General features: G+C 48.1%; 1 protein-coding gene across 12 annotated transcripts in view; it reads left to right on the forward strand.

Annotated features, from left to right (window-relative positions):
- Positions 1–27,397, forward strand: part of NLRC5 (NLR family CARD domain containing 5) — a 99,021-nt gene that overhangs the window by 19,431 nt on the left and 52,193 nt on the right. For 11 of the 12 annotated variants that reach the window (XM_047793767.1, XM_047793766.1, XM_047793763.1 and 8 more), the window contains 5 exons: positions 14,549–14,658; positions 17,436–17,742; positions 19,031–19,090; positions 23,372–23,440; positions 24,860–26,537. In XM_047793767.1, the coding sequence (XP_047649723.1) occupies positions 17,448–17,742; positions 19,031–19,090; positions 23,372–23,440; positions 24,860–26,537 (2,102 nt within the window). In that variant the 5' untranslated portion in view covers positions 14,549–14,658; positions 17,436–17,447. The remainder of the gene's footprint in view (positions 1–14,548; positions 14,659–17,435; positions 17,743–19,030; positions 19,091–23,371; positions 23,441–24,859; positions 26,538–27,397) is intronic. The other variant, XM_047793760.1, reaches the window with a different exon arrangement.

A 27,397-nucleotide genomic window follows, 5' to 3' on the forward strand; every position in this document is an offset into this window, starting at 1 on the left:
GGTGGAGAGGTGGGCATCTCTGGGGCCTGGAGCAGTAGTTCCTAAGCTCATCACTTGGGAGCTGCCATAGGTACCAATGCCTATGATCCGCCCTCAGAGACTGTGCTGTGATTGATCTGGGTGTGGCCCGTTGGAATTTTTTTTTATTATACTTGATTTACAATGTTCTGTCAATTTCTGCTGTACAGCAAAGTGACCCCAGTCATACACACACACACACACACACACACACACACATATACATATATGCTCTTTTTCTCACATTATCCTCCATCATGTTCCATCACAAGTGACTGGATAGATAGAATTCCCTGTGCTATCCAGCAGGATCTCATTGCTTATCTGCTCCAAAAGCAATAGTTTGCATCTATTGACCCCAGATTCCCAGTCCATCCCACTCCCTCCCCCTCCCCCTTGGCAAGCACAAGTCTGTTCTTGTCCACGAGTTTCTTTTCTGTAGAAAAGTTCATTTGTGCCATATATTAGATTCCAGATGTAAGTGATATCATATGATATTTGTCTTTCTCTTTCTGACTTACTTCACTTAGTATGAGAGTGTCTGGTTCCATCCACGTTGCTGTAAATGACATTATTTTCTTCTTTTTTATGAATGAGTAGTCCGTTATATATATGGTCACATTTTCTTAATCCATTCATTTGTCTGTGGACATTTTGGGTGTTTCCATGTCTTGGCTACTGTGTATAGTGCTACAAAGCACATAGGGGTGCATGTATCTTTTTCAATGAGAGTTTTGTCTGGAGATATGCCCAGGAGTAGGATTACTTGATCACATGGTAGTTCTATTTTTAGTTTTCTGAGGACTCTCTGTACTGGTTTCCATAGTGGTTGTACCAGTTTATATTCCTACCAACAGTGTCAGAGGGTTCCACTTTGTCCACACCCTCTCCAGCATGATTGGAATCTTTTTTTTTTTTGTCTTTTTTTGCCATTTCTTGGGCCGCTCCCGTGGCATATGGAGGTTCCCAGGCTAGGGGTCGAATCGGAGCCGTAGCCACCGGCCTACGCCAGAGCCACAGCAACGCGGGATCCGAGCCACGTCTGCAACCTACACCACAGCTCACAGCAACGCCAGATCCTTAACCCACTGAGCAAGGGCAGGGACCGAACCTGCAACCTCATGGTTCCCAGTCGGATTTGTTAACCACTGCGCCACTACGGGAACTCCTGGAATCTTTAAAACCCACGTGACTCGAACATACACACAAGTTGGGGACCCGCTGGCCTTGGCAGATCCAGGGAGAGGCCTCTGGAAGCCCAGGACTGTGTTGGACAGGACTCTTCTCATGGAGGCCTCACCAGCCACTTTCTTTGGGAGCTGGAACCAAGCTGCCTGGGCTGAGGGGGAGAGGCAAGGCTACCACCTGGCCAACTGCTGTCCGAGCCTGGCCAGGGCTGGCTGTGGGCACCCTGGTTTTAGAGGAGGACACATCCGCAAACCCTAGCGGTCCCTTGGTACAGAGTCTGAGCCTTCTGAGCAGGAAGGTGGCTGGGATGAAGGAAGTGGTTTCAGTTCTAGGCGTGAGGGCTGGGACCCAGATTCCTGGTGTCCAGTGACAAGAAGAGGGAGGCCTTGTTGGATCTGGAGCGGGGACCGCCCAGGCCCAGGCCCAGGCCTGAGGCTGGGAGTGTAGGCTTGCGCCACCCCCCAGAAGGGCTTAGAGGCAAGGGGACGTTCATTCAACTCCCGGCTCTGCAACTCTCTAGCTGGTGATCTGGGGAGGTCCCCTCACTCCTGGAAGTCTCCGTAAAGCATGTGACCATGCATTTTAAGTCCTGTAGTAGCGTGTCATTGTGAGGGACGATAAGGATGTTCAAAGGAACATCCCCCTGTGGCAGTGGGCTGTGTCAAGCACCCATCTTGCCCACTGTGCCAGCTTTTGTGGGTAAGGGAGGACATGGCTGCTCACCTCTCCCTGGAGGTCCCCCCATGGGAACCCATGAAAGGAGGGTGATTCCTGGGGTGGGGCTGCATCACCCGCCCCAAGAGAGCCCACTGCATCTGTCTGGTCCCACTTGGCTTATTTGCTGGGAGTGCCAGCAAGGCCTTCTCCTCTTGGCCCTCAGTCTCCCCGTCTACAAATGGGCCTGGCAGGGACCCCACAGCCAGTGTCCTTCCGACTCCGCCCCACGTTGCGTCTGGGCTCAGGCATCTTTCAAAGCCTCAGGCTGTGATCAGCCCTGAGGGAAGCACAGGTCCTGGGTTCTCTGTCATCTGCCTTGCAGGGTTTGCCGGGGAGAATTCTGAGAGGGATTGAGGGCCTCTGTGGATCCTGGTCCACCATGGCAACCCCCAGCCTGATCTTGGTCCTGAGATACCAACATGAGCAGCACTTTCCTTTTTCAGAGCTATATCTGTCCAGATGTCCAAGTGGCTGGCATGACCGGGGGTCCCTTTCTAATCGTCCCCACCAACCACATCCTTCCTCATCCTGACGTTAGCATTTGCAGCCTTCTTATTTCTGTCTCTCTCTTCCCGCTGTCTGGCTTCCATCACCCTCTTCTGTCCTCTTTCCTCCCCCTGGGCCCAGGAGCCAGGGCAGGACCATGGGCTCTGCCAGTGCTGGGGGAACAGGGCTTCCTGCCTCCCACACCCTGGTCCTCGGCCTGACCCTCCCTGTCAGCCCCCTGGGGACAGGGACAGCAAGTGGAATCCCCCTTGTAATGCTGAGGAAGCAGGTCCCAACAAGCCAGGGGACTTGCCAACACCTGTTACCCCCGAGCACGTGGTCCCTGTGGTCAGGCTGAAGCTAGACTGTTCCTGAAACTGCATCTTTGCCTCACTTCTTCCCGTCTGTCCTCAATAAATAACTTCCTGTCCTCCTTCCCTTCTGCTCTCAGTTCATAACTTTCACAGACACCCCTCCCTTGGGCTCTGCTTCTAGAAGCCCGATCTAGAGCCCCTCCATGTTACAGATGAAGACCCCGAGGTAGCAAGCCGTGGGGTAACCAGACCAATGTCTTGAAGCCAGGAACTGGGTAGAAGGAGAAGGTGGAGTTTGCAAGGTGCTAAAAAAAAAAAAAAAAAAAAGGAGGGGAAGGGCATTCGAGGCAGCGCAGGGCATGTGCGCAAGGCAGGGAGCTGTGAAAGAGGATTGGTGGGGTGGAGCTGGGAATGTGGTCACGTGGCGGGGCTACAGGTGTGGTGTGAGAGGGCCTGGAGGTGGCCAGGACCCAGATGGTGACAGCCCACTGGTTGACTCACCCTTTGAGCCTTTCTTGGGTACCAGATGTGGGCATGCTTTGTGGAAGTCATACTCACATGGTGCTTCATCTTGCAGGTGGGGAGAGGCTAGAGGAGGTTTAGACAGAAGTGAGGCTGGGTCAGAGGTAGGTTTTGGAGACAGCTCTGGCCAGGGGAATGTGCACTGGCATGTGCGCATGCGTGCACGCATGCGTGTGTACATGTGCGCATGTGTGTGGTCTAGAGGTGGGGGGCTCTCCAGGTGCAGGGAGCAAGGGCCTTGGGACTGGAGTGAGGGAACTGGTTCCCCTCCCCTCCCTCTACGACACTCCCAGGAGAGCAGGAGAGGTTCCCAAGAGCACAGCTATGAGGGCAGTGGAAGGAGCTGTCTGCTTAAAATTGGAGCCAGGATGGAGGGATCCTCCCCTGCAGACCCCTCAGTGAGACCATCACCCTGACAGAGCCCGTGGCCCTTTGCCTCCTCACTGTCTGGACCTAGAGTGGCAGGTGCATGGGTCCAAAAAGCCGCATGCCTGGATTCCCTCTAGGCACTGACTCTTTTTGACTGTGTGTTGCTGGGCGTTTCACTGCCTCTCTCTGAGCCCCATGTTTGACCGCCCTTTCCCAGAGATGCCTTGGTGATTCTTAGAGATAAAACTTTGTTAGCCAGAGGTCCCTGTGCTAAAATGCAAATATGAAGCCTTGATAGTCTTGAGGTTTCCTTTGTTCTATTAGCAGCCACTCTGCTATCTTGTTTTTTGTAGAACAGCAATAAAACTTTGTGCATTTGGGTAACTGAACCCATAAATTTAGCATCACTTTAAAATCATCATTTCAGTTCATATTTAAATTTTAAAAACTGCTAGCCATGCGTGGAGAAATTGATAGAGCACCAATCTCCTCCTTTGATGTTATCCCAACCCAAATGTGAACAATGGAAATTTGAATGACAACCAGTATAGTTGAGGTAAAAGGTGTATTCAATCTTAAAAAAAAAAAAAAAAAAGATGAGGCGTTCCTGCTGTGGCACAGTGGGGTAAGGATCTGGCATTGCCACAGCTGTGGTGTGGGTCGTAGCTACAGCTCAAATTTAAGCCCTGAACTGGGAACTTCTATATTCTGTGGGTATGGCCAAAAAAAATTAACTTTGATTAGATAATAGTATAAAATTCTAAATGTTCCCCTCCCTAGGGGCAATTATTGTTATGCGTTTCTTCCAGAATTATTCATGTATTTAGATTGTGGTTTGTTTGGGAGTTTTGTGGTTGTGGCATGCAATAGCTTAAAGTGAGATCTCAGTTCCCAGGCCAGGAATTGAACCTGGGCTGCAGCAGTGAAAGCTCTGAGTCCTAATCACTAGACCACCAGGGAACTGCCAATATTCATTTATTTTATGAATGTACACATTTTTTTCTTTATTTAAATGCAGTATACTCTGTACCCTATTCTGTCCTTGCCCTTTTTGAAAAATGTGATAGATCTCGGACACTGTTCTGTATCATTCCACATAATTCTGTCTCTTTTTAATGACTGCAGGGGACTTCATTGCATGGATGTGCCATAATTTAACTAGTTCCTCTTCAGTGGACATTTAGGTTATTTCAAAGCTTTTGCTGTTATAAGCAAGGCCACATTAAATATCCTTGAGCATATGTTACCTTGCACATTATGAGCATATCCGAAAGCTAAATTCCTGGGCATGGAGTTGCTAAGTGTGGTTATAGAGACTTGCAGTTTTGGTAGGTAAAGGTTGTATTAGTTTGCATTCCTACTAGCAAAGCATCAAAATTAAAATGCCTGTTAATTTGCATTCTTGCCAATCTAAATGGTGGAAAATGGAATATATCTTTTTTTAGTTTCAACATCTATTTCTTTCATTTTGTGTGAAGTTGAATATCTTTTCTAATTGCTGTTTAGTAACTCTTTTTCTTTTTCTTTTTTTGTCTTTTATCTTTTTGCCATTTCTACAGCCGCTCCTGCGGCATATGGAGGTTCCCAGGCTAGGGGTCGAATCGGAGCTGTAGCCACCGTAGCTGTAGCCAGAGCCACCGCAACGCAGGATCCAAGCCGAATCTGCAGCCTACACCACAACTCACGGCAACGCCGGATCCTTAACCCACTGAGCGATGCCAGGGATCAAACCCGTGTCCTCATGGATACCAGTCGGGTTCGTTAACCACTGAGCCATGATGGGAACGCCTGTTTAGTAACTCTTGAAATGTTAACTCTTCTGTCTTGGAGTTCCCTCGTGGTTCAGCAGGTTAAAGATCTGGCATTGTCACTGCTATGGCTTAGGTTACAGCTGTCGCTTGGGTTTGATCTGTGGCCTGGGAACTTCCACATGGTGTGGATGTGGCCAAAAAATTTTTAAAAAAACCACAAAAACTGCATTTATATCTTTGTCTGCGTGTGCCTAACATGCTTATCCAGTATGTGATATCTTTTAACTTTGTGATGGTTTTTGGCAATACAGAAATTCTAATTTATATCTGGTCAGTTTCATCCAGTTTTTCTTTTGTGATTTCTGAGTTTTGTGTCATGTTTACCTAGGCCCCCTACACTCTGAAATTTTTTTCAACTTTTTCCCACATTTTCTCCTGGCACTTAAATTTTTTTAACTTTCTTACTGTGAAATATAACATATAGAAAAATATAAAAATAGTGATGGACAGATTTATGAATGGTTTTAAAGTGAACACCTATAATCTACTACTTTCGTAGTTTAACTTTTTACTTTTAGATTTTAGCTCCATCTAGATTTTATTTTGGTATAATTTATGAGACAGAAATCCATCTTTACTGAAAAAGAATGTCTTTTAAATGTGCAGGGAATATTTTTGAATTTCTCATATACTAAGCCAAAAACAGAAGTCTCAACATATTTCCAAAAGCAGAAATTATATAGGACTTCTCCTTTGTACAGTACAGTAAAGCAAAAAAAATTAATGGCATAGATTTAAAAAAAACAAACCTCACCCCTCTATTAATGACCCTGTTCAAAATTACAGTCTGCTAGTAATGCAATATACATTTTATATAAACAATATAGATTTCTGGAAATTGTCCAAAAGTATTCTCTCTTATTAACTTTTATTTTTTTTTTATTTTTTTATTTTTTTATTTTTTGCTGTTTCTTTGGGCCGCTTCTGCGGCATATGGAGGTTCCCAGGCTAGGGGTCTAATTGGAGCTGTAGCCACTGGCCTACGCCAGAGCCACAGCAACGTGGGATCCGAGCCGCCGCATCTGCAACCTACACCACAGCTCACAGCAACGCCGGATCGTTAACCCACTGAGCAAGGGCAGGGACCGAACCCGCAACCTCATGGTTCCTAGTCAGATTCGTTAACCACTGCACCACGACGGGAACTCCTCTTATTAACTTTTAAAGGAAGACACTTAAAATGGCCTAAGCCGTAAAGTTCAGAAGTTTAAAGACTAATAAACAGTATCAGTAAATCAGGGGAAAGGAATAGGAAGATAAGAAAAATTATAAAACCGCAGAGTTCCCATCGTGGCGCAGTAGTTAACGAATCTGACTAGGAACCATGAGGTTTCGGGTTCGGTCCCTGCCCTTGCTCAGTGGGTTAACGATCCGGCGTTGCCATGAGCTGTGGTGTAGGTTGCAGACGTGGCTCGGATCCCACGTTGCTGTGGCTCTGGCGTAGGCCAGTGGCTACAGCTCCAATTCAACCCCTAGCCTGGGAACCTCCATATGCCGCGGGAGCGGCCCAAGAAATAGCTAAAAAGACAAAAAAAAAAAAAGAAAAAAGAAAGAAAAATTATAAAACCAAAGAAGGAAAATTCTCCAGAATTGAGAAATGATACATTTATCAATTGATAATTAATAAATTGATAAACTAACAAAAGTTAGTTTTTAGACGTGAGATACCACCTACTGGCAAATCTAACATGGAGAAAAAGGCAAAGTAAAAGAAATGAAATAATTGTAAAGCTATGAGGAGATTTAAAAGTACAAGAACAATATTATCTATACAACTGTGTGCTGCATATGAAGTTTGAACGATCTTGATGAACGAAGCAAGTTTCTCTAAAAACAACCCCAGAAAGTGCCGGAAGTTAATTTAAAAATAGGTGGAACGCAATCAACACAGCGAGGGAAATGTTCAAGTTACTGCATTTGATTTTGTTGTTTTTAACTGTGCGAACCACTGGATGATGTTGAGAGGAACCTTGGCCTTTCCTTGGGCTGAGACAGGAAGAGCACGAGGTTCAAGGGTATGCGGCACAGGCCACATGCTAGCTTGACCACCGGCCGTGTGTCGGGGGTGTTGGGGGTGAGCTTCCTGATGCAGGAATCCTGGTGTGAAATGATGGTGCTGGGTCCAGGCAGCAGAGGGAGGAATTGAGATTCTGGGAGACGCTTGGGAAAACCAAGCCATCTCTGGCCTGAGCTTGAGGAAGTTGGAGACTGTCCGTCACTGAAATGGGGAGGGTGGCGGGTGGTGGGTGGTGGGAGGGGAGATCAGTTTGGAACCTGCAAGTTTTTTAATGCGTAGGAGGCATCCAGGAGGAGTAGCTGTAAGAATTAAAATAGATAAAACCTAAAGGATGTTGCCTGGCATTTTGCAAATATTCATTGCATTATCTGTTCAACTTTTTCAACCACTCTTTCAATGAAAATGTAGTTTTGTCCCTGTAACACACACAGAAAGTAGAATAAAATGTTTCCTCTATATATAAGAATTACTGGAGTTCCCATCATGGCTTGGTGCTTAATTAACCCAACTAGTATCTGTGAGGATGAGAGTTCGATCCCAGGCCTCACTCAGTAGGTTAAGTATATGGTGTTGCCATGAACTGTGGTGTAGATCGCAGATGCAGTTCGGATCCCGTGTTGCTGTGGCTCTGTTGTAGGCTGGCACCTACAGCTCCAATTGGACCCCTAGCCTGGGAACCTCTATATGACATGGGTGGGGCCCTAAAAAGACCAAAACAAAATAAAACAAAAACAAGGAGTTCCCGCCGTGGCTCAGCAGAAACGAATCTGACGGGAACCATGAGGTTGAGGGTTCGATCCCTGGACTCACTCAGTGAATTAAGGATCTGGCATTGTCATGAGCTGTGGTGTAGGTTGTAGACATGGCTCAGATCCACCGTTGCTGTGGCTGTGATGTAGGCTGGCAGCTGTAGCTCCGATTTGACCCCTAGCCTGGGAACCTCCATATGCCGTGAGTGTGGCCCTAAAAAGCAAAAAAAAAAAAAAAAAAAAAAAAAGAATTACTTTTTTTTCTTTTTACAGCCACACCTGTAGCAAATCAAAGTTCCTGGGCTAGGGGTCAAATTGGAGCTGCAGCTGCAGGCCTACACCACAGCCACAGCAAGCCCAGATCTGGTCCATGTTGCTCCGTAGCTTGCAGCAACGTGGGATCCTTGACCCACTGAGTGAGGCCAGGGATCAAACCTGAGTCCTCTAGAAACTATGTCAGGCGCTTAACCTGCTGAGCCACAGCGGGAACTCCTGAATTACTTTTTAATTTGAATTCTCAGGCTTTATCTTGTCATACTTAATGCAGGTATTTATCCTCATTTATTGCCTTCCTAATGGTTTTCATTTTAGCTCACATTATGTAGGGAACTTCCATTTCTGTGAACTTTACTGATAGGCTCTTGTACTTACTCATCGTGAATTTCTCTTCCTTCCACATTGGGGAAATGTCTGTTCTAGTTTTTAATGTGAATATTTTATGGCTTTGAAAAAATCGGAAGGTACTTGTTGAAAGGTTTTAATGGCACGAGGTAGTCCAAAAGAGTGCAGGTGGCCCTTAGTTTCCCATCCTCGGATGCTCAAGTCCCTTATATAAAATGGCATAGAACTGGAGGTCCCTGGTGGCCTAGAGAATATGGCTCTGGCATTGTCACTAATGTGACTGGGGTTGCTGCTGTGGTGCACGTTCGAACCCTGGCTCAGGAACTTCTGCCTGCTGCACGTGCGGCCAAAAAATAATAAAATAAAACGGCACCGTGCAGTCAGCCCTCTTTACCTGTGGATTCCACATTTGTAGCTTTGAATCCCCGTTTGTAGATTCAAACCCACAGATGAGGAATTACAGAGAGCAAACTGTAAGGTGTAAAGGGCTCTCCTTTGCCTGTGTCCCTGAGGCCGCCTCCCCAGACACAGTCCCTGTCACGTTTCTTGTGTAGCTCTAGAGTTGGTCTCTATATATTTGCAGACATATGCAACACATTTAAAACATACATGTGCCATAGCTTTTGAAAGTTGAATTCTCTTGGAGTTCCCTCATGGCACAGCAGGTTAAGAATCCAGCGTTTTCACCACAGCAGCTTGGGTCATTGCTATGGCACAGGTTCTATCCCTGGCCCCAGAACTTGCACATGCCACAGGCATGACCGAAAAAAAAATTGAATTCAGTTACTGGTATACTTGGGAGCTTTTTTCACTTTGCATAATGTGTTTGCTGTTCCTCCATGTTACAGTATGTAATGTCCCTTTGTTTCCTTTTGTCGCTGAATAATGCTGTCTGGTTAAACCATATTTTGCTAATTCACTCACGAGTTTTTGGGCATTTGGACCGCTTTCACTTTGGGGCTATTACAGATGTTAAATATTTATGTTCTTCTGTGTAGATGAATGTTTTCATTTCTCTTGGGCGTAGACCCAGAAATAGAAAATTGCTGGGCTGTAATTCTGCTTAACAGTGTAAGGAATTGACAACCTTTCAAAGTGGCTGCACCATTCTGCATTCCCACTCCCACCAGCAATGGGTAAGTGTTCCTAGTTCTCCACATCCTTCCTAACACGTGTATTATCTTCTTTTTCATCATAGACATTCCATGTGGGTGTGAAATGGCATCTGGTTGTGGTTTTAATTTGCCCGTACAGAAAATTTTAACTGAATTACTTTCTTAAAAAAATAATTTTTGGAGCTCCCACTGTGGCACAACGGGATTGGCAGTGTCTTGGGAGCCGCTGGGGTGCAGGTTCGATCCCCAGCCCCGCACAGTAGGTTAGAGATCCGGCGTTGTCGCAGCTGCGGCTTAGGTGGCTCCAATCTGATCCCATATGGGATTAACAATAATAATAATAATTCTTTCCATTTAAAACACTTATATTACTATGTGTTGTAACACTATGTGTTTTTCCATATTTTCCTCTCAATGCCATTGACTAAACAGTGAGTTTTAAGTGAGTGTGAAGCTAATTTGAACTCTATTCTATTCCTTAGGTCAATTTTTAATCTGGCGTCATAAACTTTTAATGACAGTTACTTGATAATATGCTTTTGTTTGGAAGCCTCTCCATTATTGTCTGACTCTCCCAATGAATAGTCTTTGATACAGTTGCCTTCATTTTTTTCTTTTTATCTAATTCTCATTCTAAATGTTTATTATGAAATAGACAAATACTTTGTCTTCGCTGCCATTTTTGTCTAAATGACTGTTATTATAATGTTGGGGGATAGTAATTTATTTTTAAAATAAAAAATTTATTTCATTTTATTTTTAAATTTTAAAAATTTTTATCTTCTTTAGGGCTGCGCCTGTGGCATATGAAGGTTCCCAGGCTAGGGGTTAAATCAGGGCTGCAGCTGCTCGCCTACACCACAGCCACAGCAACATCAGATCCGAGCCACATCTGCAGCCTACACCACAGCTCACGGCAACACTGGATCCTTAACCCACTGAGCGAGGCTGGGGATTGAACTTGGTCCTTATGGATACTAGTCAGATCCGTTTCCACTGAGTTACAATGGCAACTCCTAAAAAAAATTTTTTTTATTATAGTTGATTTACAATGTTGTGCCAATTTCTGCTGTATAGCAAGATGACTCGGTTATATATCTAGTTATGTATTCTCTCTCACATTCTTTTCCATCATAATCTATCCCAGGAGATTGGCTATAGTTCCCTGTGCTCTATGGTGGGACCCTGTTTACCCATCCTAAATGTAATAGTTTGCATCTATTAACCCCAAATGCCTAGTCCATTCCCCCCCCAACCCTGTGACAACCACAAGTCTGTTCTCTATCTGTGAGTCTGATTCTGTTTTGTAGATGGGTTCATTTGTGCCATAGTTTATTCTATTTTCTTCTATTTTGGTCTTGTTTTTAGGGCCGCATCTGTGGCATATGGAAATTCCCAGGCTAAGGGTCGAATTGGAGTTGTAGCTGCTAGCCTACACCACAGCCACAGCAACACCAGATCCAAGTCACTTCTGCAACCTACCCCACAGCTCACAGCAATGTCAGATCCTTAACCCACTGAGCAAGGCCAGGAATTGAACCTGCATCCTCACGGATACTAGTGGGGTTTGTTACTGCTGAGCTAAGCTTGAAACTCCCATGTATCCCATATTTTAGATTCCACGTATAAGTGATATCATACGGTATTTGTCTTTCTCTTTCTGATTTACTTCACTTAGTATGATAATGACTAGTTGCATCCGTGTTGCTGCAAATGGCATTATTGTGTTCTTTTTATGGCTGAATAGTATTCCATTATATATATGTACCACATCTTCTTAATCCATTCAACTTTCAATGGACATTTAGGTTGTTTCCATGTCTTGGTTATTGTGAATTGTGCTGCAGTAAACATAGGGGGTGCATGTTATCTTTTTGAAGGAAAGTTTTGTCTGGACGGATGCCCAGGAGTGGGGTTGCTGGGTCACGTGGTAGTTCTATTTTTAGTTTTCTGAGGTACCTCCATACTCTTTTCCATAGTGGTTGCACCAATTTACATTCCCACCAACAGTGTATGAAGGTTCCCTTTTCTCCACACCCTCTTCAGCATTTTTTATTTATAGCCTTATTAGTGACAGCCACCCTGATGGGTGTGAAGTGATACCTCATTGTAGTTTTGATTTGCATTTCTCTAATAATTAATGATCCTGAGCATTTTTTCATGTGCCTACTGGCCATCTGTATGTCTTCTCTGGAGAAATGTCTCCTTAGGTCTTCTGCCCCTTTTTCCATTGGGTTGTTTATTACCATTGAGTTGTTTGTATATTTTGGAGATTAAGCCCTTGTAGGTTGCATCATTTGCAAACATTTTCTCATTCTGTAGGATTTCTTTTTATTTAAAAAAAAAATGGTTTCCTTTGCTGTGAAAAATCTTGTAAGTTTGATTAGGTGCCATTTGTTTATTTTTGTTTTTACTTCTATTGCCTTGGGAGACTGACCTAAGAAAACATTTTTACAGTTTATATCAGAGAATGTTTGGCCTGTGTTCTCTTCTAGGAGTTTCAAGGTGTCATGCCTTAGGTTTAAGTCTTTAAGCCAAATGACTGTTATTATCATTTTATTAAGTTCTCAGAAATATCCTACTGTAATGTATTTAAGGCATTGCCTTAAATATGCCTACTGACTTGGGAAGGTTTTTCTTTTACTTTCTATATGCTAGGCAGGCTTGTCTTGGTTATGGCTGTTTTAACAGAATACCATAGACCAAGTAGCTTACACAACACTCATTTCTCGCAGTTCTGGAGGCTGGGAAGTCCAAGATCAAGGTGCCAGCAGGTCCAGTGTCTGATGAGGACCCTGTCCCTGATCTGCAGAGAGCTGCCTTCTCCTTGTGTCCTTTTCACATGGCAGTGAGCAGGGAGAGAGAGAGAGAGGGAGAGAGAGAGGGTCGGGGCGGGGTGGGGGGGGAGAGAAGGGAAGCATGCTTTTTCCCGGCCTCTTCTTAAAAGGGCACTAAACCCATCATGAGGGCTCCATCCTCTTGACCCAGTTGCCTCCCAAAGGCTCCATCCCCAAATACCGTTTCACTGGGGCTTTAAGCTTCAGCACATAAATCTGGGACAAACACCAACATTCAGTCCATAGCAAGGAGTTATCTCAAGCTGCTCTTGCCTCTCTCCATTTTTTTCTGTTAGAATTTGACAATTTTCTTTTAAAAAAATACCATCAGTGGAGTTCCCTTCATGGCTCAGAGGAAACAAATCTGACTAGTATCCATGAGGACACAGATTCGATCCTTGGCCTCATTCAGTGGGTTGAGGATCCGGCATTGCTGTGCACTATGGCACAGGCCTGCAGCTACAGAGCCGATTCAACCCCTAGCCTAGGAACCTCCATATGCCACGTGTGCAGCCCTACAAAAAATAAAAAAATAAAAATACCATCAGTACCCCAGTAGCTCTTCCACGGGATGTAGTTTTTTTTTTTTTTTTTTTCCTTTCCTTATTTCTAACTCTAGCACTTATCTCTGTTACATTAGAATTTGCCCTCCTGATGTGACTTGATCTGAAGTCTGGAACTTTGTAGGGACATTCCTCGTCCATTGCAGATACTCAACCAGTGCCTGTCATGATCTTGTGCCTTTCATCCGTTCTTCCATGGACTTTTTAGCTATCTTTTCTCTTGTCTCTTCTTTATTGTTAGTTAAGCTGTCTGAGTTCCATTGGCATGGGAGACATAGCATCATTTTATTTTGTTTTATTGGGATACAGTCGATGTACAGTGTTATATGTTACAGGTGCACAACGTCGTGATTGACAGGGTTTTTTGTTTTGTTTTGTTTTGTTTTTTGTCTTCTTGCCTTTTCTAGGGCCGCACCCGTGGCATCTGGAGGTTCCCAGGCTAGGGGTCGAATCAGAGCTGTAGCCGCTGGCCTACGCCAGAGCCACAGCAACGCGGGCGGATCCGAGCCGCATCTGCAACCTACACCACAGCTCACAGCAACGCCGGATCCTCAATCCACTGAGCAAGGCCGGGAATCAAACCCGCAACCTCATGGTTCCTAGTCGGATTTGTTAACCACTGAGCCACAATGGGAACTCCGTACTGACAGTTTTTAAAGGTTAGATTCTATTTATACTTGTTGTAAAATACCTGAGCATGATGTTATTGTCCTCTGAGTGAGGCAGTGATCGATCGATGCCTCTGGGTGTTTTCTCATGTTCACTCTCCAGTATTTAAAAACGTGTTCCCACTGCAAAGCCTAACCTCTTTGGAGTTTTACCGGGAATGGAAGCAGATATCTGCAGTGAGGACTAATTCATTTTCATCCACTAAATTAGCTGTAATAAGCCTGCGAATTCCATCCACTAAATTAGCTGTAATAAGCCTGCTGTGACATCCCGAGTTGCTGTCAGGGGAATATTTAAGCTGGGAAGGGAAGAGGGGCATCCTCTGGGCCAGGTGTGGCGGGAGGGGACACCAGGGAGGGGTGGGCTGTGCGTTTTGCGGGGACAAAAAGAACTATGGTTGTGGAAGAATAAGATCTGTGCCTGGGGACAGGGGACTGATTCTGGGCCAGTGTCCTCTGAGATGTCAGGGGTAAGGGTCAGTGCCTTGTTTACAGAATTCCTCTGGGAACTCGGACTAATGATGGGGAGTGTGCCCTGTCTCCTCTCTCATAGGGGCCTGTCCTATGGAAAGAACCTGCAAATCCAGCACAGGGGCTTGGCCGGGAACCCATGAGACCCCCTCTGGGGACATCCTAGGACATCTGTGATGAATCAGGAAGCAGGTAGGTGGTCATTCCCCTTTGCCCCTTCTCTTCCCTCCCATCCACTCCTTCCACCCCCGCCCTCCTGCTGCCAAGACTGCTCCCTACCCAGATTTGCCTCCCTGGACTCTCCCCCCAGTGCAGCCAAGTTACCCTTCGTCACCTCTCAGCACGGGAGTGAAAATCATCAGGCAAAGAACATCAGCAAAGGCCTGTGGCAATATCTACCCATTGGGTGGATGGTGTGACCGAGGGAAGAGACTTGCACAGGCTCAGGCTAGGAGTGTCTCCGTTAGGATAGGCTAGTGTATGCTGCGGTGACAAACAGCCGCCAAAGTCCTGGTGGCTTATGACAGCAAAAGGTATTTTGTTGTCTAATGTGAATTGACTGGGACCTCCAGTCCACACGATCCTCTTCCCCAGATGCAGGCTAAAGGAGCAGCCAAGATCTGCGTTCTTGCTGGCCCTGTGGTGGAGAAAAAGCCAACACAGCAAATCCCACACTGGCCCTTAAAACTCCCCCGCAGATGCGGCATGGGTTGTTCTTTACCTATTTCATCGGCCAAAGCAAGTCTCCTGACCATGCTTACTTTCAAGACCGCCGAGAGATGCAGTCCTACCAAGAGCCTAGAAAGAAGAGAGAGAGGACTTCCCACTGTGGCTCAGCGGGTTACAAACCCAACTAGTATCCATGAGGATGTGGGTTCGGTCCCTGGCCTCGCTCAACGGGTTGAGGATCTAGCATTGCCATGAGCTGTGGTGTAGGTCACAGATGCAGCTCGGATCCAGCATTTGTGTGGCTGTGGTGTAGGCCAGCAACTGTAGCTCTGATTTAACCCCTAGCCTGGGAACCTCCATGTGCCACAGGTGTGGCCCTAAAAAGCAGGGGGGAAAAAAAAAGAACAAAAAAAAGCTTCGTGTCTTACCACCGAGGGGATAGAGTGCTAGTAGTGGAAACAAAGCCATCATGGTAGACTGGCTGGAGGGAAAACTTTGAGTTTAAAGGGCTTTTCCTGAAATTGTACCATCTGGGCACTGTTTATTCCTGCCTGGCACGCTGTGGCCCTGGATGATTTTTGAGCCATGTGGACTTTGGACACTGTAGCCCAGAAAAGAAGCCATGCCCTAGACCATGGCCACATCCTTGTGCCAGAATCACACAAAGTACAAGGACTGAGCCCATGTCTGGTGCCACGGAGGGCTCCAAAGCCTTGGAAATTTACTGGCCTGGGAGGCAAGACATCTCGGTTTTGAGCCTGGCTGTGCCGTAGACATGCAGTATGACCTTGGGTGTGTCCTTTCCCTCCCTTGGCCTTCATCTTTCCATCTGTTCCACGGGGGTGGTGATCCCTGTGGACGTGAGCATGTTGCATGCATGCCAAAGCTCTGTGCCTGAGCAGGGAGTTACTGCTGCTAGTCTGGCTGAGGAGGGATGACCGGAGGTGGCTGGGGACATGTGCCTAGTAGGCCTCTGCTGGGGGTCAAAGGAGCAGCTGGGTCTAAACCCCAGGACACATGGCCCCTGTCCCAACCTCTGGAAGTGAGTGAGGCTGGCCCCTGGGTGGCCCTCCCACCCTTTTCAGAGTTAGAAACGGGGTCTCTGGAGTTGTGAGGATGTGATGAGATACACAAAGCATGTAAAATAATGCCTAACACATAGGAAGTGCCTTTTGAAGGTTTGCCTCTATTATTAAAGAACTAGCACCAGAAAGTACACTTGGAAATGTTGCAGCGTATTCCACTGTATGACGGACAGCCAATTAGTTAACTGATCCCCAGCTTTGGCCATTTTTGCTTCCAACTTTTAACTGTTATAAATAATCTTGCAGTATATATCTTTGAAATAAAAAATGTAATGTACATCCATGATTATTTCCTAAGGCTAGAGGGCCCGGAATTGTCGAATAGAGTTCCTGAATCCAAGAGCCTGCGTACACTTTAGGCTTTTGCTATGTATGTGCCCTTTGCTTTATATTAGTATTCCTAATATAAGTTATAAACTGAAGAATTCTAGTTTAGAAGAGGAGAATTTACCTAGAGACAGGAGAGGGTTTGCATTAGTTAGGATTAGGTTTCACTGTGAGTAGCAGAAAGCCCTAAGCAGCAGTGGTTTAAGCAGAATAGAAATGTATTTCCTTGATTTCCTTCAAAATCAGAGAGTGCAGGGCAGGTAGAAAGCTTTACCTTCCACCTTCCGTAGCCCTAGTTTCCACTTCATAGTCCAATATGGCTGCCCAAGGTCCAGCCATCACGCCAGCATTCCAGCCAACAGGAAGAAGCAAAGAATAGACAACACTTCCACCTACATCTCATTGGCCAAAACTTAGTTCCATTGCTACATCTAATTGCAAGGGAGGCTGGAAAATATAGTCTCTTCCCGATGACCTTGTACTGTTTAGGAGTTCTAATACTAAGGAAGAAAGGAAGAACAGATTTGGGGAGATAACTAGTTGTCTCAGCCATGAGCTTAGCTCAGACACAGAGCAGCACAGATGGGTCCATGAATAAAGCATTGTCAGGATACCTTCCACAGGGAAGGAACTAGACCATTCCAGAGCCAGGACACAGGCACAGATTGAGGGGTTAGGGGGATGCGGAAGGAGATTAATCTCTGGGACCAAGCCCTGGGCAGAGGCACTGAGACTCCATAGAGAAGCCACTTCTCTGTCTGTCCTCTTCCCCTCAGATGTGGGGTGTTGGACTGTTCCTCTTGCCTTCCCCCAGCTCACCTGCCCCCCAGCTCACCTGTCCCCAAACTCATCTGCCCCCCAGCTCACCTGTCTACCTGGTCCCTGCAGGGCTGGCTCCTCATGGACTCCATTAGTCTCCAGCTGGGCACCAAGAACCTGTGGGGATGGCTCGTGAGGCTGCTCTGCAAACACTCAGAATGGCTGAGTGCCAAGGTGAAGTTCTTCCTCCCCAACATGGACGTGGGTGCCAGGAACGAGGCCTCAGACCCCACACAGAGGGTCGTCCTACAACTCAGAAAACTGCACACCCAGAGTCAGATCACCTGGCAGGCGTTCATCCACTGTGTGTGCATGGAGCTGGACGTGCCGCTGGACCTGGAGGTACTGCTGCTGAGCACCTGGGGCCACGGAGAAGGTAAGGGCAGCTATTAGAGGGGGAAGGCAGCCAGCTAGCTCCACCCCCACCACAGTCATGGGGAGCCAGAGAGGCCCAGGCTGGGACCCCCCCTGAGTCACACAGAGACAGCCTGGCTAAGCCAGGAACAAAATTCCATGTTTCTGCACACCTCCCAAAACAGATGCCCTGATGCCACCAAATCCACCGGGGACCTGGAGGACTCCTCCTCCCTTCCACCTTGTACCACCCTAGTTGCCCCTGCCAGGAAATTCCAAATAGCCTGGGACACCCAAGAGGTTTCTTTCTGCAACGAGGTCAGAAATAGGCACAGGGAGAGCCCTCCGACCTCCACTGCTGGGCAGGCTTATTGAGCTCCTTCTGTCAGCAAACGTTTCTTGGGCTTTATCTTTTTGTTTGTTTGTCTTTTTGCCTTTTCTAGGGTGGCTTCCCGCGGCATATGGAGGTTCCCGGGCTCGGGGTCTACTCAGAGCTGTAGCTGCCTGCCTACTCCACAGCCACAGCAATGCAGGATCCGAACTGCATCTGCACCCTCCACCACAGTTCACGGCAATGCCAGATCCTTAACCCACTGAGCAAGGGCAGGGATCAAACCCACAACCTCATGGTTCCTAGTCAGATTCGTTAACCACTGCACCACGATGGAAACTCCTCTTGGGCTTTTTCTGTTTATATGGCACCGTGGTGAAGCACAGAACACTGAGGGGTGGCGGGCGTGAGAGGCAGTGAGAACTCACCGAAACATTCAACAAGGCAGGAGTTCCCACTGTGGCTCAGCAGTTACAAACCCGACCAGCATCCGTGAGGACACGGGTTCAATCCCTGGCCTCTCTCAGTGGGTTAAGGATCCGGTGTTGCCGTGAGCTCCCAGACACAGCTCGGATCTCAAGTTGCTGTGGCTGTGGTGCAGCTCCGATTCGACCCCTAGCCTGGGAACTTCCATATGCTGCAGGTGTGGCCCTAAAAAGCAAAAAAAAAAAAAATTTCAACAAGGCAGAGTGCAGGGCAGGCGGGGGATGCATTGTGCACATGCACATTTACACACGTGTATGTGTGCACAGCCATACCTGTGCGTGCACAAACCTTTAGCTGTGCACATGTTTCTGCCCCCAGCTGCCTTCAAGGCTCCCCTCCAGCTGTGCCCTCCACAGATCACTGAGCATAAATGTATTTCCTGCTTGCCAAGGAACCTGCCCTGAAGGATGGGCCCTGAGCAGACATCCATCCGAGCTGCTCCCAGGGCATCCTAGCACGTCTCCATAGCATATTATCTCCTCCGCTTTTCCAGGGCTCCCCAGTCAGCTGGAAGCTGATGAGGAGCGCCCACCTGAGTCTCAGCCCCACTCTGGTAAGTCCTGGGGTTGGGAAGCAGGGGGTGGGGGGACAGTGAGCACGCTAAGTCCCCACCTCAAACCGGGAGCACGCTGTTAGTGGCCGGTCACAGCTGTTTCCCATAAATCAGCCTCATCCCCTGACTGATTTTCGTATCCCTTCCGCACCCCTCTCCATGGCTCCCAGCCTCACCTGCTCCCTCTCTGCTCTTCAAGGCTTTGCCCTGTCCTGACACCTGTTCCTAGGGGTCTAACCTGGAGCCTCCGGGGAGATTCTAAAGCTGTCAGCCCTTGGCCACTGGCAGAATCCCCTGTTTGGTTTCACTAGGGGAAGCCCATTCTCACTTCCCTGTCCCCAGACCTCAGGGCCTCATGCTCCAGCCCACAGACTCAGTCCCCTCACCACTTCAGCACACTCAGGCCTGACACTGATCCACAACCACACCCAGGGAGCCTCTGACTTATTTAGTGATGGCACACAGAGAGGTAGCAATCAAACAGCCCATCTCACCAACCCTTGGGCCACACTCTCTTCAGAACCTTCTTTCTGGAGTTCCCGTCGTGGCTCAGTGGTTAACAAATCCGACTAGGAACCATGAGGTTGCGGGTTCGATCCCTGGCCTCACTCAGTAGGTTAAGGATCCGGCGTTGTCCTGAGCTGTGGTATAGGTCGCAGACACGGCTCGGATCCTGCATTGCTGTGGCTGTGGTGTAGGCCAGCAACTGTAACTCAGATTCGACCCCTAGCCTGGGAGCCTCCATATGTCATGGGTGTGGCCCTAAAAATACAAAAAAAAAAAAAAAAGACAGAACCTTCTTTCTCTCTCTCACTCTTTTTTTTTACTGTGGCAGATTACATAACATCAAATTTGCCACCTTAACCATTTTTGAGTTTTCAGTGGTATTCAATACACACGTGTTATGCAACTGTCACCACCATCCATCTTCCTAATTCTTTTTATCTTGTAAAACCGAAACTCTGTACCTGTTAAACAATAACTCCCCATTCATCCCTCTTCCGGGCCCCCAGTAACCACCAGTTACATTCTGTCACTAGGATTTTAACTACTTCAAGTGCCTAGTATAAGTAGAATGGTACAATATTTGTATTTTTGTGACTGGCTTATCTCAACATAAAATCCTCAAGGTTCATCCATGGTGTATCATGTATCCGAATTTCCTTTCTTTCTTTCTCTTCCGTTTTTTTCTTTTTTGTCCTCCCCAAGGCATATGGAAATTCCCCCTGGCCAGAGATCCAATCTGAGCCAGAGTTGTGACCTGCGTTACAGCTGCAGCAACACCACTTCCTTAACCCTACTGTGCCGAGCCAAGGATTGAATTCGAGTCCCTGCTGCTGCTGAGACACATTGATCCCCTTATGCCACAGCAGGAACTCCAGAATTCCCTTTCTTTTTAAGGTTAAGATTCCATTGTATGTGTATAGCCCATTTTGATTGTCCATTCACCCGCCGATGGACACTTGGGTTGCTTCTATGTTTTACCTATGATGACTAAGCTGCTATGAACAGGGGTGTACAAATATCGTAAGACCCTGCTTTTAACTCCAGAATCCAGAGTCATGTGGTAATTCTATTTTTAATTTCTTGAGGCACCTCCATACTGTTCTCCACAGCAGCTGTACCATTTTGCATTCCTAGGATTCCAGTTTCTCCACATCCTCACCAGCACTTGTTGTTTTCTGGGTTTTTTTGATAGTTGCCATCCTAATGGGTGTGCAGTGGTCTCTCATTGTAGTTTTGATTGGCATTTCCTAATCATCAGTGATATTAAGCATCTTCTCATGTGCTTATTGGTCATCCGTATACCTTTTTTGGAGAAATGTCTGTTCAAGTCCTTTGCCCATTTTCAAATTAGCTTGTTTTTTGTTGTCGAGTTTTAGGAAATCTCTCTCAATTCTGTATATTAATTTCTTACCAGGTATATGTTTTACGAATATTTTTTCCTAGTCCATGTATTGCCTTTTAACTCTGTGGGTAGTTTCTTTTGATGTACAGTTTTTAGAATTTTCATGAAGTCCAGTTTGTCCATTTATTCTTTGGATGTCTGTGCCCTTGGTGTCATCCTCAAGAAATCATTGCCAAATCCAGTGTTGTGAGCTTTCATCCTTGTTTGCTTCTAAGAGGTTTATTATTTTAGGTCTTACATTTAGGTCCCTGATCCATTTTGAGGTAGTTTTTGCATGTGGAGTCAGGTAAGGGTCCAGCTGGATTCCTTTGCATGTGGATATCCAGTTTTCCCAGCACCATTTGTTGAATGGTCCTGGCACCCTTGTCAAAAATCATTTGACTATATATGTGAAGGTTTATTTGCAGGCTCTCTATTCTATTCCATGGGTCTCTATGTCTGTCTTTATGCCCACACCACACTGTTTTGATTACTGTAACATTGTAGTAGTGAGTTTTGCGATCAGGAAATATGAGTCTTCCAATTTTGTCCTTTTTCCAGATTGTTTTGGCTATTCAAGGTCCCTTGAGATGCCATATGAATTTTAGGATGTGCTTTTCTATTTTGCAAAAACCATCTTTAGGATTGTGATAGATATTGCAATGAATCTGTAGATAACTTTGGGTAATATTGACATTTTAACCTTAGCAAGTCTTCCAATCCATGGTATCAGATGTGTGTCCATTTATTTATGTCTTCTTTAATTTCTTTCAGCAACATTTTGTAGTTACATTGTACAAATCTTTCCCCTCCTTGGTTAAGTTAATTCCTAAGTATTTTATTCACTTTGATGCTATTGTGAATGGATTTTTTTGTAATTTCCTTTTCAGATTATTTATTGTTCATGTATAGAAGTGCAACTGATTTTATGTGTTGTTGACTTTTTTTTTCTTTTTTTTTCTTTCTTTTTTTTTTTTTTTGGCTGCACCCTCCACATATGGTAGTCCTCGGGCCAAGGATCCATCACTGCCATAGCGGTGTCCCAAGCTGGTGCAGTGACAATGTTGGCTCCTTAACTCACTGTGCCACAAGAGAACTCCTGTTCATTGACTTTTTATCCTCCTACTTTGCTGAATTCCTTTATTAGTTCTAACAGCATTTTGGTGGTGTCTTTAGGGTTTTCTACGTATGAGATCATCATCTGCAAACAGAGATAATTTTACTTCTCTTTTCCAATTTGGATGCCTTTTATTTCTTTTTCTTGTCTACTTGCTCTGGCTAGAACTGCCAGGACTGTGTTGAATAGAAGTGGTGAATGCAGGCATCCTTGCCACCTTCTTGATCTTCGAAGAAAATGTTCAGTCTTTCACTGTTGAGTATGCTGTCCTCTGTAGGTTCCATTTCTATGGAAGTATCAACTTAGTGCTGACAGCTGTGCATGCCAGTAATACCAACAGGCTTTAGCAGAAAACATCCATCCCGTGCTCCTAGCTCCCCAGTGAATCAGAACTCTTTGACCTGATGCCTGGTCCCTCTGTCCCTGATCCCTCAGCTGGCCTAATTGTCACATGGCTGTGACCAGGTCTGGTTGATATTTAGCCAATGAGTCCCTTATTATAGGAGACTTGCTAAAATACGGAAATAGCCTCACACTGATTCCAGCCCCTCTTTGGGGCCCGTGGGTTTCCCTGTAAACCAGCAACTGAAAGTTGAACACCTGGCAGGGCAAGAAACCTGTTCCAGGGAATGTTCTGACTGGTCACTAGTGCTTGGCTGTGGGAGTGTCTGTTTTACTTCTTAAAATTCTTCCACGGTCCTTTCTTTTGCTTTCTTCTTCTCCTCTTTCCTGTCTCCCCTTCCTTCTTGTTCTCCTCTCCCTTCCTTCCTTTCCCAGCCTCTTCAGGAAAGTATTAAAGTGACTCTTGAACATCCATGCAACCAGACAAGAACTCAGGAAACCAGTAAGAGAAGGGAGGACACGTGGGAGACGTGAAATGAGAATGACAAACACACTGTCCAGGAGACAGGGCACCGGCCTGGCCGAGCCTGGCGGAAGCTCCACTCTTCCAGCCCGCAGTGGCCTCGACAGAGCTGGGTCCTTTCCAAGCCACTTAGTGCTTGAGGCTGTTGGCTGTGGGACCACTGCCTGTATTCTGGGCTGGGAGATGCCCGGGCCCAGAGCCTCCAGGCCTCTCACTTGGGCCTGGGACCCACTGCCAACAGAAGCTGAGGTGGAGGCAGCCTTTGCCGGCTGCCCACCCTCACTCAGTCCCCGAGTGTGGTTATACTTGTCTGTCTGCTGCCTGTCTATGGAGTGGAGCTCCCTAAAGGTGCTGGGTACCCCCTGATCCCAAACCCTCAACCCCCCGAATTCTTTCCTCCTTTCTTTCCAGGCCTCAAGCGGCCACATCAGAGCTGTGGGTCCTCCCCTCGCCCAAAGCAGTGCAGGAAGCAGCAGCGAGGTGGGTACCAAGGCGGGGAGGGACCAGAACATTGGATTGAACCGCCTCGGGGTGAAGACACAGATCCTGGACTCTGTCCCCTGCTGATAGGCCTCCTGGGGCCCTGCGACTTTTCTCTTCTAACTTTCCAGTGGGGGAGGGAGTGAGGTCCTCCTAGGTGGGCAGAGCGGAGAGCTGGGTCTGGCAAGGAAGCCCCTCCCAATAGACCACAGAGAGGCTTCTCCAGAGATGGCTCAGCTGAAGGAGCTCACAGCATCCCAGCAGGTCCCAGCTTCATCATCCAGGTTCTTCCAGGGACACTCCCTTGTCCTCAGGGTTGAGGGAACTCCAGGGATGTGACCAGCAAGACTGCAGAGCTATGCTGTCATTGGCCAGTTTAGGGTGAACACAAGCCCTGGGGGGCCCTGGAGAGACATGGGGGCTGCTGAGGATGGAAAAGGCCAGGGAGTGATGAGGAGACAGAATCTTCTCTCATTCTCCCAGTTCTCCCACCAGCTGGGAAACCCAACCCCGTTGGGCGTAGCCAGAGGATTCTCAGCTGGTCAGAGGATTCACATCTGTATAAAATAGGATGCCACCTCAGGCCACCCCAGCGAGGGTCTTCATTATCCCCCAGGTGTGCCCCCTGGGCTTTCCCTGGGCCACCCGAGGTCTTCCAAATGACCCAGCAGTTAGAAAGTCAACACCTGGCACTGGAGATACTGAGTCTTCATTAGCTTTCGCAGTTCTGAGTGGTCAGCACCTGGGCCCACAGGATGCTAGTGCTCACTCCTGGGCATTGCCCAACTGAAATATTGGGGACGGGGGTGTGCAGGTTACTCAGCTGTCACAGTAAAAGCTTGTTGCACTAAGATATTAGGAAGGAAATGCCCCCTTCCCCCTCCCCCATCTTAGTGAAAACCTTTTGCAAAACAGAGTCCGTGAGCAACACTTCCCCATTCACACTGCCCCGTGTAAATGCTGCCAGATCCTGTGCTCCTTTAGAACCAATTAATTCTAGAAATTTGGAGTTCCCATCATGGTGCAGCGGGAACAAATCCGACTAGGAACCATGAGGTTGCAGGTTCGATTCCTGGCCTTGCTCCGAGGAGTAAGGATCCAGCATTGCCACGAGCTGTGGGGTAGGTCACAGACAGGGCTCGGATCCTGCATTGCTGTAGCTGTGGCGTAGGCCAGCAGCTGTAGCTTTCATATGACCCCTAGCCTGGGAACCTCCTTATGCCATGGGTGTGGCATTAAAAAGCAAGAAAAAAAAAAATCTAGAAATCTGGATTGCACAAGAGCTCCTGCGTGTTCTTGCCATCCCTCCCTATACCCACACAGCTGAGGTGGCAGGCTCCCGACAACCTGATACTGGGGTGAGGGGAGCCAGGGGCAGGGAGGCCTCCTGCCCTCATGTCATTTCCTTGCCCCCTGCAGAACTGGCCAAGAGGTACCTGCAGCTGCTGAGAACGTTTGCCCAGCAGCGTTACGACAGCAGGAGCCCTGGGCCAGGACAGTCGGTCGCCTGCCACCGAACCTACATCCCGCCCATCTTGCAATGGAACCGAGCCTCTGTGCCCTTCGACACTCAGGAGGGGACTGTTGCGGGGGGCCCCAAGGCAGAAGATGGCACGGATGTGAGCATTCGGGACCTCTTCAGTGCCAAAGCCAACAAGGGCCCGAGAGTCACGGTGCTTCTGGGGAAGGCGGGCATGGGCAAGACCACGCTGGCCCACCGGCTCTGCCAAGAGTGGGCCGACGGTCAGCTGGAGCGCTTCCAGGCCCTGTTCCTTTTCGAATTCCGCCAGCTCAACCTGATCACAAACTTCCTGACGCTGCCGCAGCTCCTTTTTGATCTGTACCTGAGGCCCGAGGCCGGCCCGGAGGCGGTCTTCCAGTACCTGGAGGAGAATGCTAATAAAATCCTGCTCATCTTTGATGGGCTGGACGAGGTCCTCCACCCCGGCTCCAGCAAGGAGGCTGCAGATCCTGAGGCCTCGGCGTCAGCCCTCACCCTCTTCTCCCGCCTCTGCCATGGGACCCTCCTGCCCGGCTGCTGGGTCATGGCCACCTCCCGTCCAGGGAAGCTGCCCGCCTGCCTGCCCACGGAGGTGGTCACGGTCAGCATGTGGGGCTTTGACGGGCCACGGGTGGAGGCGTACGTGAGCCGCTTCTTCAGCGACCAGCCAGTCCAGGAGGCGGCCCTCGCGGAGCTGCGGGCCAGCAGGCATCTCTGGAGCATGTGTGTGGTGCCCGCGCTGTGCCAGGTCGCCTGCCTCTGCCTCCACCATCTGCTCCCAGGCCGCTCTCCAGGCCAGTCTGCAGCCCTCCTGCCCACCGTGACCCAGAGCTACATGCAGATGGTGCTTTCCCTCAGCCCCCAAGGGCTCCTGCCTGCCGAGTCCCTGATGGGCCTTGGGGAGGTGGCCCTGCGGGGCCTGGAGACGGGGAAGGTTGTCTTCACTGCAGGAGACATCCCTCCACCCACGATGGCCTTCGCGGCGGCCCTCGGCCTGCTGACCTCCTTCTGTGTGTACACGGAACCCGGGCACCAGGAGACAGGCTACGTCTTCACCCACCTCAGCCTGCAGCAGTTTTTGGCTGCCCTGCACCTGATGGCCAGCCCCAAGGTGGACAGAGAGACACTTGCCCAACATGTCACCCTCAAGTCTCGCTGGGTGCTGCGGACCAAAGCTAGGCTGGGCCTCTTAGACCACCACCTTCCCACCTTTCTGGCCGGCCTGGCCTCCTGCGCCTGCCACCCCTTCCTCACACCCCTGGCACAGCAGGAGGAGGTGTGGGTGCGTGCCAGGCAGGCGGCAGTCATGCAGGCCCTGGAGAAGTTGGCCACTCGCAAGCTGACGGGGCCAAAGCTGATAGAGCTATGTCACTGCGTGGCTGAGACACAGAAGCCGGAGCTGGCCAGCCTCGTGGCCCAGAGCCTCCCCCATCACCTCTCCTTCCGCAACTTTCTGCTGACCTATGCCGACCTGGCTGCCCTGACCAACATCCTCGGGCACAGGGACGCCCCCATCCACCTGGATTTTGAGGGCTGCCCCTTGGAGCCACACTGTCCCGAAGCCCTGGCAGGCTGCGGGCAGGTAGAGAATCTCAGGTGAGAGTCAGGACGGAAAGGCACAGGGGAGGCCCTGGGGTCATCCCTGGGAGAGAACTGGACTTTGGGGCGAGTGGAAGCCAGTCAGTCTGGCAGACCCCTGTGAGGGAAGCAGTAAGAACCTCAGTTATCAGAACAGATAGGCCCCTACCTGTCGCCTCTTAACCTGTGACATGGTGAGGAAGCTCCCCGCCGCACCAGGAACTCTCAAGTCCAGTTAGATCACCTCTTGTCAGGGAGTCTGGACTCACCCTTTCCCTCTCTTTCTCCCAGTCATGGATTGGAATAGCAGCTGGGCTGCTAGAGCCTGTTTGGTTTGGACAGGTTATTTAACTTCTCTGTCTGTATCTTCATCCCTAAAATAAATCAGTAATAGTACCTACTTCATAGGGTTGTTGTGAGAATGAGGTGAAATCGTACATGAAAAATAGCTCTTAGCACAGTACACAATACACAGTACCGGTACACAGTAAAGGCTCAGTGTGTGTCGTAGCTAGAGAAAAGGTTAGGCTTCAGTCACAAAGAATCCTCCACCCCTGGGAGCTCCTCCTGTGGCTCAGCAGAAACGAATCGCACAAGTATCCATGAGGATGGGGGTTCAATCTCTGGCCATGCTCGGTGGGTCAGGGATCTGGTGTTGCTGTGAGCTGTGGTGTAGGTCGCAGATGTGGCTCAGATCCCACGTGGCTCAGATCCCCAAATACAGTAGAGTAAATAAGGTAGACTTATCTTTTACTTTCGTGGAAGACTCAGATGAAAGTGGTCCAAGTCAGCAGACTGGCTCAGCTCCACATGATCACGCAGGGACCCAGGGCCCTTCCACTGTCATTCCATCTTCTCCTTGGCATCTTCATCTCTAT

The sequence above is a fragment of the Phacochoerus africanus genome, chromosome 8 (genome assembly GCF_016906955.1).
Source record: "Phacochoerus africanus isolate WHEZ1 chromosome 8, ROS_Pafr_v1, whole genome shotgun sequence".
NCBI lineage: Eukaryota > Metazoa > Chordata > Mammalia > Artiodactyla > Suidae > Phacochoerus > Phacochoerus africanus.